The 21,387-nt window shown below is 48.4% G+C and overlaps 2 protein-coding genes across 12 annotated transcripts in view; one reads left to right on the top strand and one right to left on the bottom strand.

Moving 5' to 3' along the window:
• VEPH1 (ventricular zone expressed PH domain containing 1) overlaps positions 1-21,387 on the bottom strand; it is a 64,494-nt gene that overhangs the window by 35,140 nt on the left and 7,967 nt on the right. For 10 of the 11 annotated variants that reach the window (XR_002438300.1, XM_021395789.1, XM_021395788.1 and 7 more), the window contains exons 3-6: positions 17,621-17,916; positions 16,202-16,417; positions 12,689-12,863; positions 778-944 (exon numbers count right to left, since the gene is read on the bottom strand). Coding sequence is in view for 10 of the 11 variants with exons in the window: in XM_021395789.1 (XP_021251464.1) it covers positions 778-944; positions 12,689-12,863; positions 16,202-16,417; positions 17,621-17,758 (696 nt within the window). In the remaining variant the exon portion in view is untranslated. Of the gene's footprint in view, positions 1-777; positions 945-5,260; positions 5,738-12,688; positions 12,864-16,201; positions 16,418-17,620; positions 17,917-21,387 lie in introns of those variants that run through there. The other variant, XM_021395793.1, reaches the window with a different exon arrangement.
• Positions 4,571-10,582, top strand: PTX3 (pentraxin 3). The gene is made up of 3 exons (XM_021395799.1): positions 4,571-5,385; positions 5,744-6,283; positions 9,268-10,582. Exons 1-3 carry the CDS (start codon positions 5,238-5,240, stop codon positions 9,879-9,881), a joined length of 1,302 nt encoding a protein of 433 aa, XP_021251474.1. The 5' UTR covers positions 4,571-5,237; the 3' UTR covers positions 9,882-10,582.

The following is a 21,387-nucleotide window of genomic DNA, read 5'->3' on the forward strand; positions in this document are numbered from 1 at the left end:
CCTGGGAGTGGGTTCCATGCGCTCCCTTGGCTCAGACACCAACGTTCCAGCGGGGCAGCAGCCCCTATGCCCCAGCCAGGACCTGCCAGTGGCACACAGTGGCCTCAGACACGCTGGCTCCAGCGGAGCCCCACCATGGCCACGTGGGGCTCTTTGGGCTCTTGCTTCCAAAGGCAGCTCTATTTCATCTGAGACAGCGCATTATGATAAAGCTTCCTCGGCTGTCTGGAGGAAGATATTAACCACTGCTGGGTCTTCTTTTCCAAAGGTTTTGTAGATTTAATAAACTTACAAATCTTTGTCTTATTCAAATGAGCTGGATGCTGTCGATGTCATGCTATTTTCAAAGCTGTAAGCAGAACGTTTTCATACTTTTTGCCTTAATTAATCTCCAGCTCGCTCTTAATCAGCTCCTAACTTATTCTGGTTTTCCTTGATACATTCGTACAGTTCTAACAGGAATGTAGTGATGGGAATTAATACTCAGGTGACAGAGGAAGAGCCAAAAAAGTAGAACACAGTCCTGGTTTATAACAACAACGACTGCCGGCCCACAACGGTTACTTTCTCTTTATGATCGGATGGAGAATTTGGAATGGAATTAAAGAATGGAATTAAAGAAACTCATAGGCAAATCACAGGAAAGCACCGTTGTGCATGCTGTGGGACTCCAACCACGAGAGCCACCGGCAGCTGGACCTAGCCAAGCCATCTGAAAGAAATAAACCCCCCCAAAGGAGGTGGAGCACGGAGCAGCTCGTCCACGCGCAGCCTTACCCCGAGCTCTTTCCTCCGTGCCACGAGCTGGAGCAGGCGCAGGAGGTGGTGCTGCTCGGCTGGCTGCAGGTGGCCCATCAGCGCCAGCAGCTCGGGCAGGCGGCGTGCCATCGGCCGCGGCTGCTTCTCGTACAGGGCGGGCAGGACGCGCAGCAGCAGCGAGTTCCCTGCCAACAGAGCAGAGGAGAGCGTGGTGCGTTACCGCACGGCAGTGCCATGCAGCTGGGGAGCAGCCCAGCCCATCGGCATCCACCTGCAGACAGCAGCTTTGAAGAGTCATCGGCGCAAAACTGAGGAGGTGTGGAATTCACTGTAGGGAATTGTGGACCGGGCCAACGGGCCCAGAACATGGCCCAGATAGAGTGAGTCACAGCAGGGAGAACAACGTATGCATATAAAGATATTTCCTATTCATTACAGTTTTCATTCCCAGCACAATGCCGTGAGAGGGCTGCTTACAAGCTTTCAGATTTGGATCATACTCCACTGAGCCCTACACTCAACACTTGTGATTTAAATCACTTTAAAAAAAAAAAGGCCAGAAAACACATACAAGCTTTATTTCTCCTTCGCTGAGATTCAGACTTTCAAATTAAATAAGCAGCATATTGAAGGAATAATTGGTTATTAAGAGAGCTAAATGTGCATGACAGTAAATTTGAACATAAATAGTTAAGGATGCCATTTCCAGGAATAGAAAGGAGCCAGAGAAAGTCAACTGCAGACAGATGCAGATATGCAAAACCCTCTCTCACACATTTTCTTAAGATGTCTGCGCATAATTCAGTTTGAAGCCCGGGTTCATACCATAATATATAACTTCACATCGCTGTACATGCCTGCCTCAATATATTTAAGTCTCACTCGAACAACATATGGAAAACATCTGCCTATTGCAATGTAGCATGGCTTCTTTTTGTACACGCTTGCGAGTCCTTAAGGTCTCCTTGAATTTGCTTTCCAATAGGAACTAGCACTCTGGCCTGCTGCTTTTTCTCCCACTTAAACCCAAGCCCTGTAATTTTGCAAGAGAAGCAGGTCAGTTCCCAGGTGGCAGAAAGAGGACCTATGCGTCAGACTTGACCACACCACACTCGTGCCAGATACACAGAGAGCAACCCAAGGCACTGCCTTGCAACACCACCTCTGAGCCAAGTAACTGAAATGCAATTAACTGCAGGCTCTGAAAATGTCCAGGCAGAGCCTTTCAGGGGTCCTCAGCCCTGTGAGAGCCTCTGCACTGCTCAGCCTCTACCTGCACCCAAGCCCAAAGCATTTGTTCTGCTCCTAGAGCTGCTGGCTTCTCCCTGAGCCCTGCATACAACACTGTGGTGCTAACGGCAAGGACCAGCCCAGCTCTGTCCCCAGGGCTGTGGGGGATTCCTGTCCTGTTCTGTTCCACGAATGAAGCACAAAGCCAGCTGCAAATGAAGGAGATTTGCTGGTGGTTACCCCAGCAGGTCAGCGAGCAGCTCCGTTCTGGCCGCTCTCCCCATACCTTTGTGCCCATCTCTCCCCGACACTCCAAGTGGGGCTGCACAATAATTAAGGGGCACAAGTGGCACTGACTTACCATGGGATCAGTGCTCCTAAGTCACAGAGGTCCCTTCGAAAGTGCCTCTTTAACTCGTATATTCGACATGGATTTGTTGTGCTGTCTTTTCTTTTTTAACTAACCAGAAAAAGTAACCCAAACTAACCAAAAGTAACCAGCAAAGCACCAAAGTTGGAATTCAGGTTTTCTAGATTCTCATATGAGTCCGAAATTGAGCAATTTTGTAATCAAATGCACTGAAAATTATTTTCTTCTCTGGATAATTTTGTGTTTGCAGAATTAAGCCTTCTTGGCACTTGCACATGTTTAGTTTCCACTGGAAGGTTTCTGTCCATGTAGAACAGATGCCTTAAGCACCAGTCACATTCCAGCAAAAGACAAAATTCCCTCATTCCTAGACAGGGAAAGTTCTTAGCTATAGAAGCATGTAGGGAAATTCAACAGAGAAGAACAAGAAGCAGCATCTCAGACGTGCTACTGCCTGTGATGGGACATCGTGGGTAGGAAGACATCTGGAAACTCAGGCTAACTCTTCAACCTGAGAAAAACACCAATTTAACTATCGGATGTACCAGAGGGGAAACGTAATTTGGCATGACACAGCGTGGTGGATTGCAGCCACTTGTGCTAGAATACTTGGTACCAAAGCAAACTGGGTAGCTTGTCCAGTCACTATTCAACAAATGTTACTGGGTTTGCAGTCATTAACCAGGATGAACGAAAGGCAAGGGCAGACTGCAGGCAACCCCATCGCTTTGGAGCGGTATTTCAGTGACCTCACTGACATGGAATTCTTTTTAATTGGATAACCTGTATATACAAACCTGTAAACAACCCAAGCAGAAACCACAGTTTGTGCCTGTTCTTTGTACAACTTCAGAAGGGTCACGAAGCACGACCCTGTCCCCCACATTTTCGTGTTTGTGTGTTGCCTGTCAGCTCCAGCACGCCCCACCAGCTGCCATCCCTTCCCAGCTTCCACGTGACTCACCCACCAACCCTCTGCCTCCTCAGAGCTCAGCCATCGGAGGTGACACCCTGCCCAGTCCCAAGCAACTCCTTCCATTCCATCCTGCCTCATCTGGCTCAGCCTAAACAAAGAGCCTGAGACGTACATTTGCTGTCTGAGAATGGAAAAATGCGATACTCAGTTCCTCAATTATCTTCTCTCCCTCTTCCTCCCCTACCACCATTATCCCCAATGCTTTCCAGATTAGACTTTCACAGGCGTTCCAGGCAGACCACACACTGGGAGTTATGCAATTCCAGCACAAACCAATGTACAGTTGGGGACATCTGATGGCTGAGCCCTGCTGGCTGCCAGTCAGGTGGGGCAGAAGCACCAATGACAGAACACAGCCCAGGACCACGTTGTACGCACACAGCTGATCTATCTGCACGTACAAAAAGCTACAAAGATTGGATGTTAGGAAAGATTTCTTCTCCAAAAGAGCAGTGATGCGCTGGCACTGCTACCCAGGGAGTGCTGGGGTCACCGTCCCTGGGGGTGCTCAGAACCGTGGGGATGTGGCACTGAGGGATGTGGGCAGTGGGCACGGTGGGGTGTGCTGGGGCTGGGGATCTCAGAGGTTTTTTCCATCCATAATGATTCTATGAAAGGCTCTGTGCGCTGCCTCTGCTCTGCCCCATCCATAGCCCAGCCCTGCAGCACAGAGCCTGTAGGAGGATGAGCCCCATAGCGCTCTGTGGATATGGTGTGGGCAGAGCTGTACAGCAGCAAGTGGTCTTAGAATCACAAAATGGCTTGGGTTGGAAAGGACCTCAAAGATCATTTAGTTCCAGACTTTCAAACTCAAGGGGCAATGGCTGAGGCCATGAGCACCTCTGCTACCCCTTCTGCAGCCACATGTCCCACTCTCATGCCACCACCTGTGGTACTGGAGCAGGGCAAGCAAGCACTACAGGAAGCACTGGCCCCTCCTGAAGATTCTAACCAGAAAGGGAACACGGATTGCAAATGAGACGCAGTTCTGTTTACTTTTGTATCCTGTTCTCTGAATACTTTGTGGCCAATATGTAACTTGTACCGTCAGTGTGTTACCCTTAATCTCAATTCTGGAATAACCGAAGGCCCATTAAACTGATAAGATCTCCAGCACTTAAAAGCGATCAACACCAAAAACAGTAGGATTTGGCACTAGATTAACACCTAACCCAAGAGTCTCTCCTTTTGTTTTTCTCCACATTAACAGACACAACTCCAATCCTGCAGCTGTAGGCTCCCCAAAGAAGAAACTAGACAGAATACATTACCCGCCTGGCTACAAAGTTGCTATTGGCAATTCGGGCTGGAGAAGTAAAAACCCAACAAGCTGCCTTTATTTCACAAGTTCTCCTTCGCAGCTCAAACCACTAGCATAGCAGAAGTTGTTCAACAAAACAGCCCCGAAAGCCACAGTATGGAGGTTAAACCAGACACGCACACCCAAACCAGCTCCAGGTAGACGTGTTTTCCTGCCAGCCCCCTCCGGAGCCGCAGCACATACCAACTGCAGACAGAGTTTGCACAAAGAACACGGAACAGCCCAAGCGATGCAGCTCAGGCAGCAATCCCCTCTCCCCGCTCCCACCCCACGGCGCTGTGCATTTCTGGCACTCTGCTCTGGGGGAAGCGGCAGCGTACAGAGCAGCTCTCCCCGTCCCCCCCCCTTTTCTCGCAGACCTGGGGGCTGACATTGAGCAAGCTGCACGCCCCTTGCTCCTGGCTGCCAAAACCAACAACCAGAAGTGCTCCTATTACAGCGCTGGCACTCGCAGAGCTCATTCATTCAAGCTGAGACACTCGGAGCATTTATTAGGGGGCTGCCCCTGGCTCCTCACAGTCCCGTCCCCGCTGCGGTCCCACTCCGGCCCGGCCCAGCTATTCGCAGGGAGCAGCTGCAGAATGCTGCCTCGAGGAGTGCTTACTCTGCTCACGCTGTTCTGTGTTTTCAGGGCTTCTGCTTCTGTGCTGGATGAAGACGACGACTACGATCTCATGTATGTGAATCTGGACAATGAAATCGAAGGTCCGGTTCTGGGCACTGAGGAATGTGAGTAGATATCGTCTACGTTCCTGTTAAGCGCAGCACTGCATTCTTTGTTGCTTAGCTCTTGTAACAACCACAAGCATTATTTTAAGAGGAACCGTGCGCTTGTAGCAGTAGGTTATTGCAGACGGCAATGCTCCGGTGCTTGGATGGCGTGCTGCAGAGTTTGCTGTGCACCATTTTTCTGCTTTCCTGCAGCAGGCGGCGGGTGCCACTTGGTTTTAGAGCTGCTGTACTGAACACTGCTTTGCCTTCTGCTTTGACACAGAAATAAATGCGGGGCAGGCTGAAGCCTTGCACAGAGGCAGATTTTGGGAAACACCCCTTCTGTTTAAATCTATATCTGTGCCTTGCCTTCCAGCTGCCTCGTGTGACTGCCAGCGGGAGCACACGGAGTGGGACAAGCTCTTCATCATGCTGGAGAACTCGCAGATGAAGGAGAACATGATGCTGCAGGCGCTGGAGGACGGGCTGAAGGCGGACGTGCAGGCGCTCAGAGCGGAGCTGAGCCAGCTCACCGCTGGCCTTGCCGGCACCTTCAGCTCGGCGGTGCAGCAGGTCACCTCCCATGCCTTGGCCCAGCTGCAGCAGGCACTGCAAAGGAGCAGAGACCAACCTGAGGATGCCGAGAGGCTCTGCGAGTCCCAGCAGGGCAAGGTTCTGGAGCATGTCCTGCTGCTGAGCCACAACGTGTCCGCCAGGCTGGGCCGGCTGGAGAACTCCTGGCTGAGATGGGCTGAGGGGGAGGCCCAAGAAACAGCTTTCCAGCTCCAGCGGGACAAGCTCGGCCCCAGCAGAGAGGACAGCCTCCTCTTGAACACCTTATGGAAGGAGCTCCAGCAGACCAGAGCCGAGCTGAAGGCATCACAGAAGTGGGCCACCCAGCACCTACTGCCAGCAGGTGAGTGCAGCGCGGGGCATTTCCCAGTTGGCTCTTCAGGGTCCTGTGAACACTTTCCTCCTCGTAGGGCTCCAAAGCAGCCTTATGAGCAGCCCGGAGGCCCTAAGCAGGCTGTAGATACAGGGGAGCAATTCAGTAGGCGTTCTTGAAAAAGCAGCTCTGAGCTTCCCAAAAGTGGGATCAAAGAAAGATTTAATCAAAGCCCTCACGCAGGGCAAAGCAGCCACCCAGCCACCAGCCCACCTCCAGCAGCTCTCACAGATCCAAATGGCTGCCAAAGAGCAGCAAACGTATTTCAAGCATAGCAAAGCTATCCTCCCTGGCTGGTAACTCCTCCATGTGCTCATTGAGCTCTCCTGTCCCCCTCGATCACGTTCCTGCTCCTTCCTCCCCCTCCTCCCCAGCTCACAGGACAATGCAGCAGGGCATGGACCAGCTGCTGACACCCTGCCATGGCTACATTCACTTTTTTCTTTCTGAAACATCAGTGAGCAAGCGAGGTGCCCATAGAATGATGGGCACACTTGCAGATTTTGCACAGATTTCCTTGGGGTCCCCCTGTGCTCTGTAACAAGACGCCCAGCAGCAGCGACAGAACAGGGTATGGCAGAGCAGAGCCCAAGCTGAGGAAAGCACACACTGCTGCGTGCACAGCAGAACTGGGGGTCTGTGCAGCTCTGCCAGCCAGGTGACTACGGCTGCATATTTTCTGAATGCTGCCACGTCTTTAATGACTGCATTTTTCCACAAATAAAAGTTCCTGGAGATAAAAAAAAAAAAAATAAGGAAACCCCACAAACCTGCACTTGCATGGTCCTGCACATGTGCCAACGGGAAGGAGGAATGTGGTCACACCAGCATTGTCAGTGACTGCTCAGCAATGCCACCAGCTCTCACACAGCTGAGCAAGGGCACAAAGCTGTATTTTAATGGGGAACGTGAATTCACCCTTATGAATGCATTGCTTTTATCCCTTTATCTGCTGCAGCATTTTTAGTAAACCGCGTGTCCTGGGAGCAGACCTTCCAGCACATCCCTTTCCCCATCCCAAGCACATGGATCTTGCCTTCCAAAAGGCATGAGATCATTCCTTATCTCCCCCCGTGGCACAGCCAGCCTTGCACCAGTTACTGTGCGCTGCAGGAGAGTCAAATCTTGATCAGCATTAGAGACCTCAGCCTCGCCACTGGAAATTCAGAGTATTTCCACTGGTTGCAGCACAATTTTATAGAAAGCGTTCTTACTTTTTACTTTAAAATACACGTTTTAAGTAATCCCAGCGTCTCTCTCCCTGGAATTTCTTTTTCAAGGGAATTTTTAGCAACCGACTTTAGTTTCTCACATCTTGAACCGCTGCCAGACATCTCTTGAGGGATTTCCTAATCACACTTTTTGTTCTTCAGCGAGGCTGGATTTAATTTTGTTTAGCCCTTGATAACGAAGCCAGAAAGCTTGCTAATTAAAAGCTGCTTCGCAAAAATGTTCCTTCGCAGCTTCTTAAGGAGCATCCCCAGCAGTTGCTTGCTGCCTCTCAACTCTCCCAAAAGAGAGAATCCCAGAACCATACCATACGGGTTGGAAGGGACCTCTGCAGCTCCCAGCTGCCCCAGAGCAGGTCTCCTGCAGGATGTTATGCAGGGAAGCGTCCAGGTGGGTTTGGAACATCTCTGCCTCTGGAGATCCCACCACCTCTATGGGCTGCCTGTCCAGGGCTCCGTCACCCTCATGGGAAAGAAGTCTTGCCACATCACAAAATCTGCCCCAGGTTTGAAAGAAGCGGGCTGAAATAACACAGCAGCACAGTCCTGGAGGACACAGAGAGGCCTTCATTCACTAAAGCAGAAGTTTCCACACATTTAGACCTTCCAGATGCTCTAGCTGAAGAGGAAACGAGCCGGCATAATTGCAGGAGGGGGCTGCTTTTTCCCTATGTAACTTAGAACATCCACTTCTATATGAGGACCAGGGAACAGCACATAGGACAATAAGGATATTTCATGCTTAGTAATCATCCGGTACTTCTCTAAGCTTCATGAATTCCTGAGAGCAGCTTTAATAATCTAGTTCCTATTTCAACATATGATCAGTTGGTGATGGGAGAGGATCTGCCTTACAAATGTTTATATTCTCAGCACTTAGCCAGTGCACAGTTCCTGATGGCCCTTACAGACAGGGTCACAAAAGGGAGTCCTTCTAGGAGACCCACAGCTCAGTATGCTTCTGCCAGTACTCCCTGCTCCCAGTTTGGCTCCAGGTAGGCTCCTGCACCAGTAAATTGCGTTGCACAGAATGGATGTGCCCAGCCCTGCTGCTCAGAAGCTGTCAGTGACATCCAGCCCTGCAGGATGCTCTGCAGCTGCTCCTCACACAGAGATCCAGCAGCTCTGTCTCACTGCCTGCTGCAGCAGCTCCATGCTGCTATCCCAGGAATGCCACAGTATCTCAGGCTTCCGGAGGGATAGAGCAGCAAACCCATCTGCTTTCCACAACACTGTTGTTCCCACTGCATTATGAAGAGGGCATGGAGGCTAAAAACAACCTCCATGAGACAGAGCTGATGCTCCATTCACCTCTCAACACCAGACAGAACTGCCCAACGCGAAGTGCCCATCTCTCTGGGTGACCCATGCAGACCACAGGGTTCCCTGGTGCAGAGGGAATGCCAGCCATCCTGCACCAGGACAGGCAGCTATACCAAAGTATGATGTGTACAGGGCAGGAACATGCTTTTGTCGAGAAGGGAAAGCTGCGCCTTGTTCAAGCAGCGTGACTTGCCCCTAGGCTCATTGCCATAAAAACTGCAAAGCAAATTCATCCATCGGATCTGACAGCTTCTTCAAAGCGTGCTGCAGGTGGGTTCCTCCATCCTGCGGGATGAGCCGAGCTCACAGCCCTCTGAAAAGCCCAAAGTGAGCGTGAGCCAAGGGTCCTACCTGGGCATGTACCAACAACTTGTGCTGATGTAATCTAATTAACATTTTCAGGCTGCGAAACAGCGATTCTGTTCCCGATGCGTTCCAGAAAGATCTTCGGGAGCGTTCATCCGACCGCTGCCATGACCCTCTCCTCCTTCACCGTTTGTGTCTGGGTCAAAGCGACAGAGGTTTTGGACAAAACCATCGTCCTCTCCTACGGAACGAAATTCAATCCCTATGAGATTCAGCTGTACCTGAGCCGGCAGTCCGCAGTGCTCGCCGTAGGCAGCGCCCAGCACAAGCTGGCTGCCAGGAACGTGGTGGTTCCTGGGAAGTGGATCCATCTCTGTGGCACCTGGAGCTCGGACAACGGCACCGCGTCGCTGTGGGCGGACGGAGCGCTCACGGCCACCACCGTGGGCATTGCTGACACTCACGTCGTTCCCGACGGAGGAATTCTGCAGATCGGCCAAGAGAAGAACGGCTGCTGCGTTGGAGGAGGGTTTGATGAAGCTTTGGCCTTCTCGGGAAAATTAACGGGGTTGAACCTGTGGGACAGAGTGCTCAGCGCCGAGGAGATAGCAGTGCAGGGCGGAGAGGACGCATGCAGCTCGCGAGGCAACATCGTGGGGTGGGGGGTCACGGAGGTTCTGCCGTACGGAGGAGCCCAGTATGTTTCCTAAACCCTGGTCAAGCAGTTTCTGAAGCAGAGCACATTTCGTTAAGAGCAGAACACCAGCATATGCACAAAGAATGGAGCTGAAGGAGCCTGCGTCTCTCCAGCTCCCAGGGCAGATTAGCACCACAAATTTACGCAGTGAGATGCCGCGGGGGTGGGATTTGATCACCGCCTGCTGTTTTGGCCAAACACTGAAAATGCTACAGCCAGACTTGACATGGGATAAGCCATTCCCGAGGTCAGACAACAACCATCTCTTAACTTATGCTGAAAGCCGAGTGCCACTGCGGGCACTGCAGAGCTGCCCCGGGCTCCTGCCCACCCCAAGCAGGAGCTGTGCATCTCCCAGCCTTCCCTGGCCACTGCTACTCGGCTGCTGGTTGAGCTGCACAGGAGAAGCCCATCAGCCAAGAAGCACGTTGTTTATTAAGTGTTGTTAGTAATTTGTAGGCTACAATAGATCTAGCTTCTTGTTTAAAGCATTTCTAATGCCACGGATTGACCCAGCGTATAGGAGTAATACCCACCATCATAATCTGATGTTACGTCTCGAGAAAGCGCGGCTGTATTATATTGTAAATTGACTTTGTCGTAATTTTATTGAAATTATTTTTGTAAAGTTGTTTTGTAAATAAAGATACTTTACTAAACTAAGGCTTCCCGTGGCTTTCCTCAATGGAAACTCTGAATAAATAGAAAACTGGATTTTTTTCCACGTTTTTGATTTAAAACTCCGTTTGAATTGCTAATAGAGAAGAAACAAATATCAAGCCTGATACAGATGGAGAGCCCTGGGAGGGCTGAAAGCAAACCCTTCCTTCCATGACACGGAAGCAGTAAGGAATAAAAGTGATGACAATGGCATTTCCACTTCGCTATTCCACTGGGGGGGTTGTGCTTTGTGGCTAAAGCTACGTGCTCTGCTTCAACATTCCAGCGATGCTGTACATTTAAGGCAAAAATAAGTGCTCAGAGTGCTGCAATTTCCACTGCAATAAAAAAAAGTATCTGAATTCTCAGAAACAGAAAGTCCTTACAAAATAATGTCTGCAAATAACCTGAATTATGGGACAGAGAAAGGTTACCTCTGTTCATCTACTGGCAGCCAGGAAATGTGTCTTCAGAGGAGCACTCAAGTTCCCAACATTGTGCAAGCACAGAATCACTCTCAAACCCTCCTTCCATACGCTGCCCTCCATTAAGTGAAAACAAATGTCCCTGAGATGCAGCAGAACAAGCAAAATCCTCACGGATTACCACAAGTGGTTCCTGGCTGCTTTTCTTGCCGTTCCTCATACCTGGGATGCTTTGGCTTTTAGGAAGCCTTTTGCTATCTCCGCACCAGTTTGGCCAATTACCAAACACAGCCCAGTCCCATCATTCCCACTGACTCAGCTGGAACGCTTTCCAAACTCTCTTGCTCTGCAGCCTCTGTGGACCAGCACCGCTTCCCCACCGGCCGGCAGCCCCTCGCCCCGTGCCAGCAGTCACCTCCATCAGCACCCATCCCTTCCTTCCCACCCCAGCTGAGCTGTATCTGTCTCTAACAGTCCCTTCGCTTGCTTGGAAAACACAAAAGAAGTAGTATTTGGGAGAGCGTTTTGGGAGCGTTACCAGATCCACCCCCCAGGAGATGGGGCAGAGTGCAAAACAGAGCGCTGCCAAGGCAGAGTGCCCTCCTGCAACCCGCAGCTTCCCTCTCTGATGCACACAGCAACATCTGCTGGTGGAATATCATACACACAGCAAGACCAGCAGGCACAGCCAGAGCGAGGCTGTCAGCTGTGGGTGTTTGTCACTCTGCTCCTAAATTTATGACTATACCATAAAACTTGTCACACTCCATGTTTCTATTCCTACCCGGTGGTAACACACCACGTAAACACACAAATACTAATGCCACAAGTCCTAAAAGAATGATCACTACCGACTCACAAAGCCACAGGGATATCCTGTTCTTGGACTAGTCAATTCCTATTATCCCACAGCTCATCATTATTAATCACATTTGTCCTTAACCAAATCAGACAAATTTGTAGCGTCTTAAGCACTAAATTACTTCCTAGCTCAGGGTATCCCTCCCAATAATAATCATAAAAAATAACTACGCTTTTTGTTGTTGCTGTTATAATGCACAAAATTAATTTGAGGGCTTAACATTTTCACAACAATATTCCTGGAATAATTAGACAGCTGTTGGCTCTTACTGCTATTACCTGTGCTTGAAAAAACAAACAGCGACTTTACCACTGCAGCAGCAATGTATCACAGCTGTGAAATTCTGTGGAATTGACAACGTTAGCCAAATTGGAATTCCTTTTTTAGAGCTCTGAATATTTTTGGCTTCTTTTTAAACCACAGAAGTAAAATTTAAAGAGCTTAGCAGCAGAACCATCTGAAGCTACTGATGTAGGCAACACTGCGGCATCACCACAAAGCCTTTATATCTGACATCTGACACAGGGTGGGATCCATTTCATCCTCATTTCTGTTTTGGAGTATTGCCAATGACACTAACAGAAAGGATAAGAGCCCACTAACTGCAGCCTCCTATCACGGCTCGTTATTTGCAGTCCATTAGTACAATGCACTAACAGCTACAGATAGATTTCCTGCCCTGTGGGTCACCCAGCCTACAATGAATCTTCCGTAGTCCACAAGGTTCATTAAATTCACCCACTCTTGAGAGGCGTTCCTTCGTACATTCTGTTAATTTAGATTGCGTCTGATATACTTAATCACAAGTATATGCATGTCTGTGTGTTTCATACACGCATGTCACAGGGCGGGCTCGGTGGTCCGTGCTCATACCTTGAAGGACACTTTTGACAATGGCATCTGCGTGATCAGCCAGCAGCTCTGCTTCAGCAATGGCAGCCAGGGAGAGGTAACTCGACATGTTCCTGCACAGCTCCTTATTGCCCATCTGAAGGAATTTCACCGCCACTGGGACAGCCAAGGCCATCACCGGAGGGCGGTTGTAATTCTGTAAAAACATGAAGAAGCTCTGAAAAATAAGCGGCTGAAATGAAATAAGACGTCTCCTGCTGACCGGGATTGAAAAATAAAAATCAGAACAACGAGGGGGGCACAGAAAAAGCAAAACAATGGGTCAAGAAAGCTTATGCTTTGGTGACAGCACTGACAGCGGGCTTCAAAGAAACAGCAAGGAAGGAAATCTGAAACTGCTGCAGCAGGAGACGTGCGTACACGCATTTCTGTATTTTGCAAGAAGAGGAGAAAACATGATGTTTAGTACACTCCTTACACGTCAACTGCTGCAACATTTTGCCCAACGCTTTTTGTGTTCAGTGCCATCAGAGAAGACAGCAGAAGCCATACCCACCGTCCAAACAGAGCAGGCCACTTTCACCCCAATGCACAGCAAACCCCTGGGAGCAGTTCCTCCCAGTGTGATCACACTCATGCTGCTCACTGTGCCAGCAGAGCCCAGCCCGGCAGCGTGCAGGCAGCGTGTGCCTGCTGCTCAGAGCTCAGCTTCCTTTCCTCTGCCCTGCGTCCTCCCCTACCCTGTCCCAGCTCTCCAACCCTGGAGGTCAGTTTTCCCCAGTTGGCCAGGTCCGAGCTGCATTCACTGCAAAATAGGGCATCACCATGGGGGATAAACACACAGGAGTGCAGGTCTCCCTTGTGTTTGGCCCAGCAGTGCATTCCTTTCTGAGCTTCTCGTCTGTTGTGTTTTTAGGAACTTGCAGCAAGGCATGAATATGGCAGCCACGTGTGGTGGCAGCCCACAGCCCTACAGCACCAGTCACCTCACTCTGTTCAAACTGCAGCAGTCCTGTGACATGCTTGTGAAGCATGTGAGAACAGAAAAGATCTTTTTGGAAGGGCAGGGGAGAGGCGAGAAATAACTGATGTACTGTGAAATCCAAGGCATACCTGTCAAATGAGGAAGAGTACACATGAGCAGGTGCACTGGTAGGCTTGCTCACAGGGTAACCATCAATTTTCCTTTGATAATTAAGACTTCCTTTCTTAAATTCCGGCCGATTTCTCTGAACACCAGGGTCAGTGAAAATTGTTCTTACACGTGGCACTGAAGAAAGCTATCTTCTGCCCTCACAGTGGTGGGGGTCAGCCTCTTCTCCCATGCAATTACCGCTAAGATGAGAGGGAATGGCCTCAAGTTGCACCAGGGGAGGGTCAGGTTGGATATTAGGAAAAATTTCTTCTCCTGAAGAACAGTCTGGTGCTGGCACGGGCTGCCCAGGGAGTGGTGGGGTCACCATCCCTTGGGGGTGCTCAAGAAATGTGTAGATGTCATACTGAGGGACATGGTTTGGTGGGGAAATACTGGTGTCAGATGGACAGTTGGACTGGATGATCCTGGATGATCTTGGAGGTCTTTTCCAACCTTAATGATTTTATGAAAGCAACACCAAGCTTCAGCAATCAGAGGGCTACCTGCACATACACCTGGGTTTGGGGATTAGAGTGGGGAAGGATTTTCTGCAGTTATGTGTGTAATTGTATGCACAGACTGTACACATCTAGTGCCCGTTAAGTTCCTGTACATAACCGCCCCTGAAGCAAGTAGGACATATTTGTTTATGTGCAATTGAGGACCAACATCCTTTCTGAAACCTCCTTAATCAGTGCTTTTCTCTCATCTTCCCTCACTTTTGAGCATCTCTTTGAAACCAGAATGCAGTGTTTCTGAAAAGAATCCCGCAATATGATTATATTTAATTAGCATCTGAAATCACAGGCAACCGCTGGGCCCCAGATGTTCCAGGAAGCAACAAAACAACAAGGGTAGTCCAGACTGAACACATGCTCATTCTGGAGTAGTGTTGAAAAAATATATATATTTAAACCCAAGAAAAAAGCAACTCTGCTGTACATATAGCCAACTCTGCCTCTGCAAGTGGGATCTGCCCTGGCCATTAGCCTCAGCAGAGCAGGACTGACCCTAATTAAGGCCACAGCTTGCTGCTCAAGGCCAGTTTAAGTGGCTACAAGGACTACAGAGACTACTACAGCCCCTTTCCACCGGCCCCAGCATAAGGATGGGCTGCAGCAACTCCTGGCAGTGAGGCAGCTTGTTGTGGCAACTGCTGTATGACCAAAACTTGCGTTTCGATGAGAAAAGCCCTCAAAATGAATAGATCTTTAGGCAGCAGCATGTTTAAATCAACATAATGCCTCATTACATTTTGGATGAGAGATAACGAGCAGGAGCCAAATTCTGCCTCCAAGTTACACGCTAGGACTGCGTGCAGAAAGAATGGGAAGATAAGGCTCAGCCCTCCGATGAGTGTTCAAAAAGATCTAAAAATTCTGAAGAATGGGATATTTTTTTTCCTATAACAAAGATAAAATACTGAGATAAGAAAAGGCTTTAATTCCGGCAGAAGAAAGGTTTCATTTGTTCCATTGTAAATATCAGGGCATGACAGCACACTGAGGAAGTTGTGTAGGTGACAATGAAAAACAGATTTTAATAATATGATATAGTGCTGTTTGCAAACCTAGGGGACCTCCCTGCTGCTAATATCAACAGAAACACGCTGTGAGATTCAACCCAGCTGTCAGATATTCATTACAGCTCCAACCAACCCTTACGCACCGCATTAAAAACTCAGCTCATGCCTGCCTTTGTGTTTTCCTTTATGCAAAGGAACTTGCTGATAGTGGCTCCGTTTCAGAGAGCAGTAAATGCTTTTATAACTTTCTCATCTCATTTCAGTGAACTCCTCTCTCAAAGCCATCTGTAACAGAGCAATCCCTAAAACATTTGGATAAGGGCACGCAGCTGCAGACAGCGCAGACTGAGAGCGTGGGCAAGCCATTGCTTGCTTCAGTGTGGTTTTTAAGAGTACTACAAAGAGAAGATATGTCTCCAGTCTGGAAAGTTTAAGCTGTGCTGCAGCCAGTGTCCAAACCCAGTTACTCCATGCTGGTTTTTTTTTTGTAGGTTTTAAAAAGCAAAACAAAAAGCCCACAGCAGTGCACTCCGAAGCAATTGTTTCTCCAAATGATAGTCCTGTGGCTCCCCCTGTAATCCTTACATGTAATGCAAATAGTTAGAATGAATGGAGCATTAAGATAGTGAGATCTGGCACTAAGTAGGTGCAACGTTTCTAAAGATAAGGAATCTGCCAACAGTTTTGATTTGTTGCAATAGATATCACGTACAATTCATAATACACATGAGCATTTGGGGTCGAATTCTTGGTTTGAAAGAAATGCAGCCACACTCACACATCCTCAGAAAACACAAAGTGCAGCTACTTTTTAGGAGCTAAAGCCAAATACCCGAGGAATGGAGGACACTCCTTGCTTTCAGCTCGCTCTCACCTGCAAGATGCAGCTCATGATATCAGATGCGATTTTTGCATGCGGCGTGTCCTCGTCTTTGCCAGAAGGCTTCAGGTTGTGCTCCAGACACGATTCCCAGAGAGCCACCAGGGCCTTCCCGTGCTTCTCTATGGACTCCGTCTCCCTGATGGCAGTGGTGATGCGAGTGATGCAGATTTCCACAACGGCCTGGTCGTTGTCGTTAGTTTGGTAGTCCTGGTTCAAATAAAGAGACATGTGCAAAGCACATCTGTGAGCAGACCCCACAGCGCTAACCAGAAGGCATGAAGGTTTTGGGACTGCCCATTTTTTGCTCACTTCCACCTTTACAGTGGATGCTTATCTTGACTGAACACAAATCAGCTGTGTCATAGATGATATGCTATTCCAAGTGCTAATGTTCATTACTGCTACGATACGGATTATGCTAACACATGATTTTTAATAGATTGGCCTTCTTGACAAGAGATTGAGGTACATGCCTCAAAACCACTTGCATGGGACTTTCCTCCCATAAACATCCTAAAATTTCAAACCAAAAGAGTTATACCCACATAGTGAAATAAATGCTGGGTCCAAATATTTCCCATCATGCTGAGTCCCTGGTGTAAGCACAGTTAGTTTCCATTAGTATGAACATAACATGAATAAGAAACAAATAAATAAACTTTGTCACAAAACTCTATGACCCCCCCCATAATTACTGGCACACATCCCACATGGCTATGGAATGGCAGCACCTGGCGACTTAAAAGGCTGCTGGGGAGAGTGATGCCTAGACACACCATCACCATCCCTCAATCTGATCCGTGCTGTTCCACCCTGAAAAACAATAAAGATGAAAGGTGGACCAACGTCATGCCACAGCTGTGCAGATGTTGGAACATGAATGTGTTGCTTGCTGGATATCTGAGTGCTTTGAAGCTTTCCCTTCCTGCTGCAGGCTGGCACATACCCCAGCCAGAAGCGCATTTGTGGGGTTTGAGGCTTTGGCTCGAGTCTCCCATAAAATACAATCAAGGAATGGGTGGGCTGATCATTAAACTGGATGCAACTTGTTCTGTAACCAGACACGAGTAAAAGGCAAAACACAAGGACATAGAGGTGGCACGAGGACAAGATACAAGGGGTTGGACTCTGGCAATGGCAGTGTTCTGCCTTCCTTCAGGAGCTCACCAAACACTGTGTAACCACACGCTTCTCCACAATGGAGCCAGTGGAGCACTGGTTACAAGGCTCCAGCAGCAGCCTTGGAGCCTGGAGCTTGCCCCAGACAAAGGAAAGAAAGCAGGATGTTTATTTTACATTTTGCTCAGCATTCTTGGGTTTAAAACCTTGAATTGTGCACGTCCCCATCTGTAACAGTTCGTTTACACAATACATTTAATCTCACGAATTACAGGACAGCGTTTCACTTACCGCAGATGAACTAATTATTCTTATTTGTTCAAGAGCTTCGGAGAGGCTTCCTTCGATTTCAGCATCATCCAAGGAGAAGAGATCCCCTGCACGCGACAGGTCCCTTTGTGCCAAAACCAGTCCAAAGAGATGGTGCATGGCTGCACCTGCTGCCACTCAGCTGGGCCTCTGCACGCACCATGTGCTCGGAGGAGTTAGATGAGGGCAGAATGGAAACAATCCTGCCAATCAGCCATCCATTCAACACGAAGGGTAAATCCACGGTGTATTTCAAGACTTACTTCCTCAGCCACAGCCTAAAAGGGGGAGAGAAACAAAAAGGGAGAAGTAGCAAATGTACTCACAACCATCCAGTTTAGCAAAGATTTTTGAATGGTACGTGCAAGCAGCACGCAGAACCCCCTGACCTAGGGACGCCCTTAAGCACCTACCATGAACTGCATGCTGAAGGACTTTTGCACTCAAACACTAACTAGCTAAACAACACAACTTTTACTAATAAAAAAAAAGAAGTTTGTCCTTTGTATCACCAGGAAAAAAAAAAGGGTGACTGGACTAACTGAAAAGCAGTGCAAACCTTCCTGTGGTCAGCAGCAGAGCGGAGCTGGTGTGCAGAGCTGCTTGGTTTCCTGGGTTTGTGTCCTGACTCAAGAAATACGCTATTAGTAAGATCGAGATAATGACTTTTGTTTAGAAAAACAGTCACTTTTGATGTCAAAACGATCCCTGCAGTCTTTCCAACTCATGTAAAACAAACGCCTGGCTGAGCTGAAGCTATGGACATCTCCTTGGCTGGGGAGTGCAGCAGAAGCCAAGCCAAGCAGGACCAGGCTCAGCAGGCGCTCACGAAGGACAACAGGCCTGCACTTGTGTCCCAGAACTGTGGTGATTAAAGCTTCCACAGAGGGGACGTTTGACTTAATTACAGGAGAGGTTTGTTGATTTTCTTGCCATTTCAGAAGTGCTGTTTGATATTGCAGGACTGCCAGGTCTTGCCTCATGCGGATGGGACCCTCTGCTCACCCACATTCAAAGCAAGAGTCTTCATGGCCAACCTCAGCCTCACACTTTGGCAAGCAGTGCACAAGGAAGGGACAGAGCCCCCTGGGTACAAATCTCTGCCTGCAGAGAATATCTGTCCTTGAGTCTTCCAAGAGTCTGCATGGCAGCCTACTGGTGGGAGCGGGACAAGGGTGGTCCCTCAGCTTCAGGTTTCACTTCTCCTATTCTTTCCCACCAACACCATGCAATTTTAAGTAAAGCATCTTTCTTCCTCCAAATTCCTGAACTTTCACTACAGGCAAAAGCAACGACACACTTTCCCAGCACAACAAACAGTCTGTGTTTAAGGTTTAGAGAGGGCCCCATCAGCTGGAGATGGCTCCCTACCCCCAGGAGCTGCACCCCTCAGCTCCACTCACCCCAAACGCAATATGCCCAGTGTTCACCTTGACCTCCCTCCCATGGAGCTGCATTGTGCTGACCACCTTCTGGAACACAAATGATCATCCTCACTTCTGGTTAATTATAAATAATATAATCCCAGGCTGGATGGGACTTGGACCACCCTGTTCTAGTGGGAGGTGTCCCTGTCTGTAGCAGAGGGGTTGGGGTCTGAGATTTGACACATATAAGCTGAAGTAAAATACAAGAGAATAGGGAATCTTAAGAAGAGTAGGCTATTATCATCTGGACAGACTGACAAAGGATCTGGACAAGCAGGACAAATCGGGAGATCAAACGTGACTGCCTTTTCCACTCAGGTTTGCATTAGATGAACCTGCTACAGGTGTGTAGAACCACCAGGCGGCTCTGGGCACACACATTCATTATTTGGGTACTGCTAAACGTGAGAACGTGCACTAGAACACAAACATTATGCCAAATAGGCAAAGTTCCCCTCTTTCTTCACTTATTCATAAAGAATATTTCCTGATTTTGAGGATAACAAGAGATCCCTTGAGCATACTTCCAGATTGCTCATGTGGTGGGATCATGGCCAGACTCCTCTCACCTAGTTCTTCATCAGAGCTGACGAACAGGGGACAGCATTGCAGCATACTTGATTGGATATAAATATTGAGCTAGGGCATCCTTAGCATACCATAGACTACAGGAGTTATCTGTCAGGGGGAAAAAAAAGCTGAAATGTCAGATAATCAGTAAAAACAATGCAAAATACAAAAAATGTCTCCAGAAATAACTCATTGAAACAGTCTCTATTTCAATAGAATAGACACAACTCTGCATTTCCAAGTCACCAGCCACTGAACTGAAGGTGGCTGTGCCAGCACAGAGGAGATTGGGCCCATCATACTCGTGCTCAGCAGTTCTCAACTTTAGAAATAAAACGTCAAAAAGCTACAAGCTTTCTTTTAATATCTTTTTTTTACCTGTTCACAACTCCACAATGGCATCCTCAATGATGTTTACAGGTGCGAAGTTTGCATTCTTTGAAACAAAGCCTATTTGCTTTGCTCTTCTATGACTGCAGGCAACATCCAAGGGCACAAGTGGCAAGGCAGGGAATCCGGTGGCAGGCAGTGAACCCGAAGCTGTTAACTGCAGTGCCAGGAGGAAGGCATCTCAGGAATGCAGACTAAAGCAGCCTAAAAGTTACCAGTGGCCCCATCAGGTGACTGCAGGCACCTAAACGCAGGGAGGCCTTATCTTTGAATGAAACGCTCTGTTTCTGGGACAAAACACAAAGCCTATTGCACATGAGTGCAGTTGTTTTTCATAGAGAAAACAGATCTCTCTGTGTTAGTGGAAAGCTATCCTTCCCTGGGAAGAAGGTAAAAAAGCCCTCAGTAAGCTGGCACTGCTTGTTCACTTGTTCTTTTCCTTTGCTGTAGAGGAGGTTTTCTGTCCAAAGGAAAAATGCTGTCATTCTGTAACACTTGCCATGAATATAAAAGAGGGTCTGAAGCTTACTTTGGCTTTTAACGCTACTTTCAGAAGTAGCACAACAAAATCTGCACGCAGGATTATTAAAATTCAGGAATGGTGACCCACTGAATCCTCCCTTTGAGCAGTGGCACTGAAACACGGCCGCCCCTCCTTGGCCTTTTGCAAATGATACCTTACCCTTCTTCCACTGCAGAGGAGTTATATACATAACACATGTCTTACACAGTGTGTTGTTGCTCTGCTTGGGTATTAAGAGATGGGCTGGCTGGACAATTAAACTCAGAGCGTGGTTTGTAAAGTGATCAGCTTGACTTCCCATCACCTATCAGCATCATCTTGTTCAGACAGGACAGACATCTCTGCCTGTCAGGGCAGCATCTGAGGCAGACGCCATGTACTCCACCAAGAGGAATCAGGCCAAAGGTGCTGCCAAAGTTCCTGGCTCTCACACGAATCCCCATCAGTGCACTCCCATATCAGAAGCAATACTTTGAAGGAGATTTTTCCTACACCTTGATTCCCTTTTCATGACAAACTGAGAGTTCCCGGGGACGTTGAAGCTGCTCCCCACCAAGGTGAGCCTGGTGACTTGCTGCAGGCACAGCATTCTTACCAAAGCTCCTTATCAGAAGCAATCAGAACAAAAGCTAGCCTGACAGGTTCAGAGCTTGAAGCAGTTGAATTGGTCTGTTTGCAAAATAATTCACCCAATAATAGACGATTAACAATAAAAATTCCACATAAAAAGGGCAGTTGGACCTAAGGGCATCCGAGAGCCAATTGAACTCTAAGCCAAAGAAACGAGTCTTGCAGTTTTATCAGGAACTCCGGTTCTGCAGAAAGACATTAGAAGGACA

This window comes from Numida meleagris, chromosome 4 (assembly GCF_002078875.1).
Source record: "Numida meleagris isolate 19003 breed g44 Domestic line chromosome 4, NumMel1.0, whole genome shotgun sequence".
Lineage (NCBI taxonomy): Eukaryota > Metazoa > Chordata > Aves > Galliformes > Numididae > Numida > Numida meleagris.